General features: G+C 38.4%; 1 protein-coding gene across 1 annotated transcript; it reads right to left on the bottom strand.

Annotated features, from left to right (window-relative positions):
* Nucleotides 1–594: 594 nt before the first annotated feature.
* Nucleotides 595–6676, bottom strand: plek (pleckstrin). The gene is made up of 9 exons (XM_037122636.1): nucleotides 6521–6676; nucleotides 3498–3653; nucleotides 3203–3384; nucleotides 2568–2659; nucleotides 2301–2485; nucleotides 2042–2146; nucleotides 1608–1691; nucleotides 1437–1506; nucleotides 595–1290 (listed from the first exon to the last, which is right to left on the bottom strand). The coding sequence occupies exons 1-9, from the start codon at nucleotides 6560–6562 to the stop codon at nucleotides 1151–1153; spliced, it is 1056 nt and encodes a 351-aa protein (XP_036978531.1). The 5' UTR covers nucleotides 6563–6676; the 3' UTR covers nucleotides 595–1150.
* Between the last annotated feature and the right edge of the window lie 3237 nt (nucleotides 6677–9913).

The raw sequence follows: 9913 nt of genomic DNA, 5'->3' as shown, positions 1-9913 counted from the left end.
CACACTTCTTGCATGTGTGTCCTTGCATGATAGGTCAACCTATCTCGAACTTTTGAACCACACGTTAACAAGAGGAAAGCAGAAAAACCACACTGGGCAGAACAATAAGCCAAAAACAGAGCGCCTCTTTCCCAGTAGTTGCACTTAACTTTTTTTTTTCTTCTTACTGACTTTGACTTATATTCAAACACTCTTCAAGTTTCTGACTTGTCGGAAGCTAAAATTTTCAACAGCTATATCATTTTGCACAGTTGTCTTTAGCTTCATATTTGAATTTGATCACAAACCAGCCTTCTGTTGAAATAGCTGTAATAACATCTTATACAGAAAGAGAGTAGAGCTATCTACAAATATAGACAGTAGCACGCATAAGGTAATAAGTGGTAATATCTTGAGTACAACAGAGCAGTACTGGGTTAATAACTTGGTACATGCATGGGTAATAACATGGTAATGGCTTGTGGTAATGGTAATTAAGTTAAATTAGGTACAAATGTTTCAAGGTAATGATGGAGCAAAACACTATTACACTATTTTTACTATTACTGGAACTATTTAGTGTTATTAGAAGTAACAGAAGTAGTACATTTATTGTTATTGTTCATAAACTTTATTCGTATTCATTCATATAGTATGAGTTACAGATAGTGATACTACCACATTTGTATTCACAAACCTTTGGCCTGACATTATTTACTGTGAAGTTATTGTAAGCAGGTTAACATACTAGACCTTGCTGTAATTATGCCTTAGTGTAGAAAATAAACCCAATATAACAATGATATTCTTGTTGTTATTTTAACTGTGTAATACATTTACAGACAATTCAGTATTGTGACATCATTTGCATACAACAATTTAACGATACACTGGTGAGATGACGTTATACTGTTACATTTAAATCATATAGTTTTTTGTTTGTTTGTTTTTTTTTGCTTCAATAAGTTACCACACAAAATCTTTGATAGTGTATAGAGGAGCAAAACTCAGCAGTTACACTAGTTTGACACAGCACTACATTTAGGTAATAATTTAGTTTTACTTAGCTGACATGAATGTAAATACCTGGATTTCAAATGGGGGATTTGACAATCAAGAGATTCAACCTTGGCTGGCACGCATAACGCAGCTGCTTTGGTGCTCCCAGCTGTTACTTCCCACTTTTTGACACTGCCTGCACTGCTTTGATCCACTCCTTTCTTTCCTCAGCAGTAGCCGCTTGAAGGAAGTAGTGAGTCTCATCTGAGGTGATGATCTCAAAGAGGTTGCCGTCAACGTCGTATTTTTTGGCTGAAACCAAAAAAGGGGTTGAAAGCAACGGCTTGACGAGAAACCACTGATGGTAAACAGCAAGTACATGTATATTTCCTGGTCACAGCTTGTCAGTGAGGAAGCCACATGGGGCATATGTTTCCTATGACAGCAGTCATACTCACCATCAGGAACAAACTCCACAGCTGTAACCACAGACCCACGGAGATGGATGGAGCCCAGCGGGTCATCGCCCTGACACAAAGGAGATAAAAGAAGGCAGGAACTAGGACTGAGAAAGATTATATGAGGAAAATAAATTCCTATTCTATTTTTGCTCAAGTCCATATATTTACCTTTGTAGGGTCATAATAATGCATAAAAGCAGGGTCGTCCCTCAGTATGAACTTTCGCACCTTCCAGTTTTTTCTCCTGTGTCCCTGTGATGAAATAACACAACACATGCCCTGTCTCATTTGCTGAACACTCCGAAACAGCTAACATGGCATTGTGTCAAGAACATGAGTGGCAGAGTTCCTCTTTCGGTCATGTAGCAAACAGCTTCTCCTGATCGCAATACCCCCCCACACACACACAAAAAAAAAAAATGGCTCCGACTTTCAAAAACAGGGTTGCTTTGTGTTATTATTTATCCACTTGGGTGAATGTGAGAGCTTCTTTAGAAAGTGTGGTTTCACACCAGGAAATTCCTGTTATTATTCACAATGTGTTAACACGTTGTAAAAAAAAAAAAAAAAAAGTGACACTTTTGCCCACTTTCTAGTTTCACCTGTTTAAGCAAGCAGCCCTGTTTTATGATATTTCCTCTGAATTCTTCCTTCAGCAAAGTGTCTTCATCACTCGAGTAGCCTTCACAGAAGAACCCACTGTCTGTCTGCAACAAAGCACAGTCACGCACACACATCACACATAGAAACAGAGTACATTTTCATATACTGACTATGAACCAACATTTGTCTTTCTGGAAAACGCAAAGAAATCCACCATTTCCAGATACAATTATTTGTTCAACACTCAGTTTGACTTACAAAATAATAAAGAGCGAGTGTTTCGTCTAAGAAGGCGGTTTGGTCTCCACTCTCTGCTCCCTCTTTTGACAGGTCACCGGCAGGCTGGAGAAAACCCTCATTCAGGAGCCCTGTTGCTAACATGAGAGCCTCATTCCTATTTCTTGCCTTTCCCTTAGAAATCAGCCAGTCTATCACAGTCACCCCTGTGCAAAAGTAGGGAAGGACCATTAGGGGACGTTAAATAATAACTTATAACTGTCATCACTGAAAGCAAGACGATACTACCTGTGAAGCAGTGGTTGAAGACTCGCTTCTCCTGCTCCAGTTTTAACTCTTTCACTCCATCATCTTGGTCCCTCATCAGTATGTACAGCTCGCTGAGAAAACACAATTGAAGACACTCTGTCACTGTCATTCTATCACTAAGCACAAGCAATTGGACATTCACTTACACCCTACCTAGCCATTAGCACCAATTACTAGGCACCACAGTCCTGTCAAGCTACACATTTTCTCCACACACTGAACTGGTGTGCATTTAGCATTTGTGTTCCTAGACCAAAAGCACAAAGGCAAAATTGTTGCGAAATGGATCAAATCAACTCAACTGTAACAGCAAGTCAAGCAAACTAGCTCACTACCAATAGTAGTAAGGCTGGTGTAGTGCTGGTACAAGGCAAGAAAACCTATATTTGGCTAATTACATTACTTAGGGTAGAAACAGGCTAAGTAAAGGTAAACTCTGCCCACGATCCACCGATCTTAGATGCTTCTATATCAGCACTTGTGCACTCTGTACTGACCTGTAAAAGAAATTGGTGTTGGGATAATAATAGGGCCAATTGTTGCAATAAAACGGATCACTTATCAGTCCACTCAAAGTATTGTTTTCGCCACCAAGGGGATTTCACAGCACATACTTTAGGTTGACTGTTTCAGGCAGGCGAATGGAGCGTCTTGTGGACTTCCTGGCAAACTTTCTTCCCCCCTGTATGCAGGTAATGGCTCTCTTGATGTCCTTCACCCAAAACTCTCTCTCCTCCACATGTGAGGCCTGGAAGAAGTGATCCTGCTTCTTGTCCGTGGTGAGCTTGAAAACCAACTAAATGGATACAGGCAAAAACAAATCAACAATTGACGTAAACGTTGATTGTAGCCTAGTCTTGAACTCTGCTGCCAATATCTGCCATTATGTCCATTTTAACATTTTCTTACCGTCCTCTTGCCATAATCTTGGCAAGGACTGCTGAGGGTTGCTCCCTTTAGTGGAATCATTCCTTTCGGAGAACTGTCCGTTTTCTTTTTATAGAATTCGACTGCATCCTCTGACAACACCACCCACACAGCCTTCCAGGAGTTTAGCACCGTACCCTGAGGATCAGACAGCAGGCAGCCTTGAGCAAAAGTGCGAAGGTGTCGATTGAGGAGAGGTTGTGTTGGACATTAACTGGATATTTTGACTGATTTATTAATATTTTAAAAAATGCAATAGGCAGCTGTTGTGGAACCTCATGCATCTGTACTTGATGAGCCACTCAAGAATGGCATATTGGACCTTTAGCATTTCTTTGGCATTACCAGGGGTACTCACCACCATCATCTTTTTTCATGTTCAAATATAACCACCAGGAATCACAACTTTCACTTGCGAAAGTGACCTTTGAGAGTGGTTTTGAAGGTCACTACTCACTTAAAAGTACTTAAAAAACATCAACAACATCTGATTTTGTTACCTGAAAAATATCAAAGTTCTACTGTTACAGGAATTATAAGTAAATATTGATTATGCTTTGTGTTTCACTTTGAGTTCAGAGCTCGTGACAAAAGGTGAGAGATTAATATACAGACTTCTATAGGAATCTGTGTTTCGCGGGAAGAGAGATTACTGACTTTGGCAACCCTTCTATGAAGCAGTTTGGGTTTGTGTTTATATGTGATCCATTTTGTTGAACTTGCTGAGTCTCCGGCTCCTCTCTCTCCCCCACAACATAAGTAGGTTGTTTAACTTAGGGTGACATTTTGAAGCAGGCCATGCTTTTGAGAAAGCATGAAGTATAAAGTAACATATCACGTTTAAAAAAGTCTTCCCAAAATATACAGAATCCATGCATGCTTAAACCTGATATTCAGCTGCTCAAGTATAAACACTGGTCTGGACTTTTTTTCATTTCCTCTGCCGTGGGTATTATGCTTTGGCCCGTAACAGTTTGATGGCTGGTTAGTTTGGTTGCTTTGTCAGCACGATTACAGAAACAACTACGGAACAGACATTCACCAAAGTGGATGGATAATGGGTCTCAACCCAAAATAGACCCCATTAACTTTTGGTAGGGGTTCAGATAAAGGGAGAGATTCAAGAATTCCTTCTCTCTTTCTTTAAGATTGCGAGACTTTTCGCCAGAGTTTTTGTTAACACATTCACAGGAAATAATGCCAGGATCTTGATGAAAACAAACTGGCAGATGTAGATGGCTAGGATCTGTGAATGAGAACAATTTGATATGGATCCAAATACGAATCCAGATGATTTGATTATGTTTAATCTGATATTTAATTAGGCTTGAGTAAATTAAAGGGGGCTTTTGGGCCTTGGTTTGCTGAGTGCCTTTCCAGTTACGTATCTAACAAATAAAAAAAAAGCCGAGCTCTGTTGTTTAGTAAATGGTGCACATGATAGGGATATTTTCAAGTGTGGATTAATACACATATGGTGCATCATGGGTATGGTGGATCAACTCAAAATCAACTACGAATTAAGGAACATGTTAAAAATTGCAACAGTGTGGCAAACTGATGTACTGTTGGACAATAATGTACTTCTCCAGCTACACAAATAAAACGTGTTAGTTGTATAATTGTATACTCAGTACTTTAATATTAATACTTTATATACTTGGTACTTAATATTTTTAAATCTTTTAATTGTCAATTGGTTGTTGGCAATATGGAATGTATTACCATCTTTTGGAATTGTCTATTTGGGTGAGAAATGAATAGTTAATTATGATTTTAATTTTGCTTTGAGCGCAGTGTTTAGACTTTAGACTCTGACGACTTTATTAATCCTTTTGGGAGGTTTCCTCAAGGAAATTGAAGTAAGTGCAAGCGTTTGATTGCATTTATTTAGACACTCCCACTGCAAGCTTTGAATGAACACAGACACACGGTTAATTTGCAACTGTTTGCATAATATCTGTGTCTGTCTGCTGTGCATGGAGGAAAAATGTTCACTGACAGCATCTTAGCCAGTTTTATGACTATAAGGCGTGACCATTACGCACAGCTGCAGCTGATTTTAGCAACCATAGTGTCATCAGATTATTCATCATCATACAAAAACACTTCAGCCATCATCATCAAACAAGAGGGAGGCAATAATTAATGATTTGGTTACTTGCCTGCACACTGAAACAGTTTACCAAGTGTTTCACAGACAGCATGAAAAGAACATATTGGGTAGCAAAATTATGTCTGATGAAAACTATAAATGCGAAAGCACCAAGTTAAAGTGCAGAGGGCACATGTCACACTTTGCTCAATCTAAAAAAGAAATGTGTGTGGGGGCGATGTTGAGGTGTGAAACAAAAGTGTTTTTACGAACTTCCCTAATGACAATAAGCTTATACGCCTGTGTCCTGTTTGAGGTCAGGAATTTGTTTTTAGGGTGTTTTTTGGGTGGCAGAGAGATATTTTGATGCCATTTCCCAAAAAAAAAACGTTTTAGGTCACACCCTACATATATTTGTAAATTATTTGGATGTAGAATGAATTTTGAAACACCAATAAGCACATTTCACCTTTTGCTTTTGGTTCTAGACAGAAGTAGGAACTTGAGTTTTCATTTTTGGAACCGCACTAGAGAAGTGTATAGTTTCTAGTTAAGCAGCAACTTCCGAGCAACACACACATTTTGGTTGGTTCGATATAGTATGTTCCTCTTCACCAGTGGTGTTTGTTTGGTCCAGACATTTTCTGAGAAGTTTATTTTTGTCAGCGTTCGGGTGAACCAAGTCCTCTTGGTTTGAAATAATTGGTCAAACCCCTTATTAATCTGATGTTTTGCAGTTCTGTGCATCTTGTAATACAATACCCAGTTTTTGTAGCAGTACCAGTCATAAGGTTGTCAAAAGTTGCCAATTTGGTTAAAGTGTTTTCATGTTGAACTTGTAGGGATCTGTAAAAACAATCTTCAGTGCACCTGCGAAGAAGTGGATGGTATTTTCTTAAGTTATTCTTACCTTTTTCACCAAGTATCCCTCTCGAATCTCTTGTGGCTCCATTTTGCTGCCCTTTGCTGCTGTCGGCCGTAACGTACGGTGGGTCACTTTTGAAGATACTGTCTAAAACATGTCCTATCCACACCACCTACTCTCTCTCTCTCTCTTTCTCTCTCTCTCTCTCTCTCTCTCTCTCTCTCTCTCTCTGCCTTTCTGCACTCAAAACCACAAACACACACACATGCACACACACCAAACCCACACACACAAGCAGGAAGTTGTGCCTTTGGGTGTGTTACAGCTTCCTCTTCTGTGTCTATTATCAGATAGCAGCTACTGCTGTGCTAATGTCTCTAAACTTGTGTCATAACATTGTGTCATAATATACAAAGGTAGGTTAACAGTTCGGTTGAAACACCTCAGCACGTCCTGGATACTTCACCGCAGTTACAGTAAAACGCACAATAAAATGAATGATTTAAACAAAGTAACTTGAGGAGGATCTTACAGTAAATGTGGCTTAACTTTAACCACATCCAACTCTGAATTAGACTCATATGTTTAAGTAATTTCTTTTATTGAATTGACATTTCATTTTTATTTCTTGTTATCTAAATTTATAGTGCTCTGTTTCTCTTACAGTAATCCTGTTTTTATGCTACTGTTTTAGTAAGTGTTCCTCCCTCTGCACACATGATCTGCCTGTTTTCTCTCTTCTTTACTGCTCATGTGTGGTTGAGTGCTACAGTTTTTTGCACTTTGTCTGACGCATCCTCGCTCTATTTTTAGTTCAAACTTGACTAACTATGAGTAGATGATTTAGCTATGTTTGGGTACATCCTCACAGCTGACTTGACTCATGCTTCAGTTGACCTATGTCTAAAGGTTCCCTATTTCCTAATATGTCTGAAGTGTGCTGCAGTTGAAGTGGAGGGCAGAGTGTGTTTTTTTCCTTTAAAAAACATAGTGTTTACCTACAAAATATATGTAAAAAAAACATAATTTAGAGCATCAGTCATTAGAGCAATACGACTATTATAAATGTACTACATAAAGTGGTATGATACAGGAAGATGGAGATACTGTGAATCTGTCACAGCTTGTAGTTTCACAAACTGTCATCTTCCCAGGGCATGAAAGGAAGTCCTCTAATCTGAGGTGTCAATTCTCACCAACTTGGTGACCTGTCTGTTAGCGTCAACGGAATAAATGAAGCTTCAACCTTGAAATGACGCCATGGATGAAATACTGGGTGCTGTGTGACAGAATGAAAGGGTGTTGTGGGCGATTGTGACTGAAACAATACCTACTGTGCAGATTTGTCTTTGGAATTCAATTCTTAAACTGTACAAACTTCAATACAATATACTACATGGTATTATATTCATACATAGTGTGGTTTCAGTTTCTAATTCTTCTTTTTTTTTTTTCACTTGTTTGAAGCAACTAGGAGGTGAATAGGACAGAATAGCATGAACATCTGTATACTAGACTATAGACATATTTATTAAGGTATTGTTCTTAAAGCAGTAATAGACTAATTTTCAACTTTCCCCAATCCTAGCATACCCATGTGGTATTACTGTTGGTGCCACTGTTCCAAAGACAGCATTAGCAACACTGCTATACAGTCTAGCTACTTTCCAAATCAAAAAAACAACCGCAAGAATCACAATTTGACCTGGGAACCCTATGCTCAGTGCTCTGAAAAAGGCAGAGTAAAACACACAGTTGAATTAAGAAGTGGGCAGGTTTTATTGATATACTAGAAAGAATGCCGGTTTTCAAACTGTCTTGTGTCACACTGGTAAGGGGAAACACATATAAGCAGGGGAACAGTCTTTTACACAACACCAGTGCTCTCCATTGACTGAATACCCGTCCATACAGTTGAGTTTCTGTCACTCTACCTCTCTGCCTCCTCCATCGGGTTAGTTCTTATGTCGCACTATTCCAGTTCTTTCAGTTCTTCCAACATGACTTGGGGACAGTGACCAGGGAAAACAATGTCTAATCTTGGTTTGGTTCCTTCGAGGCTCCCTTTGTGCCATCATTCTTTCTTCGTTTTTGCAGGAAAAATTGAGCTCAGTTGAAGACCAGAGAGCAAAAGCATCCACACGCCGCTAGTGCCATTTTTTTCTAAAGCAATTAAACTGTGCGATTAGTGTTTACTTAAGAATGATAAGTTGAATCAAAAAAGTTGTCTTCTCCCAGTTTAAGTACAAATGTAGTTCTACTGTATTTTTTAAATGTATTACATTTTTAATCTTATATGCTATTTTAATCCCAAATTGGGAAATTCTTTTTTCCACTCACACACAGACATGCACACACACATGCAGTGTAGAGGGCTGCCGCACAGGATGTGAACCAGCATTCTCCAACTGCCAGTCCACATCGTATTTTCCATTAATGCAACTATATACTTCTGTTCCACTACAATTCAGAGGCTAAACTGTACATTTTCCGCACTACATTAGGCAGCTTTATTCACTAGCTACTTTACAGATTACAGTTTCTTATGCGTTCCTGTCCAGTTAAAACCCTGAATCCCATGTATTTTTAATTAGAGTTTTTCCAGAAACTCCAAAATCAACTTTTTCTTACAAAAAGCACCTTTAAGTGTTTTTCTTAATGGGTTTAAGAAAAATCACCTACCTCTTAAGCTAAATAAATGATTTAAAAATAATTCTTAGATCAGCTGTATAATGCATCGTCAGTAAGATGAAAACAGGCTGAACAGATGTATTGTAGTAGTAAAACACATACAGGGACTATTTTACTGCCTGATGAGTTCTTTTAGTTTTGATATATATTAGTACATTTTATTGATAACACTTTGTGCTGATAATTTCAAGAAAGGGTTTGGATGCAGGACTTGAATTATTTTCACAGTTTGATATAATTTAGCAAAGGAAGGAAATTAGGAAATTCTCAACAATGCAGTTTGTGGTTCCATATCAAGGATATCAAATCAACACATTTCTTATTCATAAAGCACTCTGCACAAATGAAACATGTTCTTGTATCACCATCAGTTACAATGCTTTACTTTTGATGTGATGTTGTTAGTATTCCTCTAGAGGGTCTCATAAACACATGTAAGCTGAATCATGCCTGAGATGTGTTGCTCTTCATCAGGGGCTGTAGCGACACTAAAACGAGGAAGATAGAAAGAAAACAAAAAAAGGCTGTAGATTGGAATGCTTGGTTAAAAACTTAAAAGTCATAAAAAACATCTCCCAAAATAATTTGTCATGTGCATCTATGTTGGTGAAACTGCCTTGGCAGACTTTGGAAATCAGTCATTGTTTGGGTAAGCATTGTTTAGTTATGTGGAGCACACAAACAAACAGATGGAATTATCTATAAGCTATCGTCTGTGCTCAGTATTTTCCTCCAATCAATGAGAAG

This window comes from Acanthopagrus latus, chromosome 15 (genome assembly GCF_904848185.1).
Source record: "Acanthopagrus latus isolate v.2019 chromosome 15, fAcaLat1.1, whole genome shotgun sequence".
NCBI classification, from domain to species: Eukaryota; Metazoa; Chordata; class Actinopteri; order Spariformes; family Sparidae; genus Acanthopagrus; species Acanthopagrus latus.
This window is presented reverse-complemented; position numbering and strand designations above follow the sequence as displayed.

Excerpts from the sequence above, each read along its gene's own strand:
- plek (XM_037122636.1), bottom strand. The coding sequence starts at position 6,562 with ATGGAGCCACAAGAGATTCGAGAGGGATACTTGGTGAAAAAG. Across the intron at positions 3,385-3,497 it reads AAGATTATGGCAAGAGGACG|TTGGTTTTCAAGCTCACCAC; the intron begins GTAAGAAAATGT and ends GTATCCATTTAG. Across the intron at positions 1,692-2,041 it reads AGGGCTGCTTGCTTAAACAG|GGACACAGGAGAAAAAACTG; the intron begins GTGAAACTAGAA and ends ATTTCATCACAG.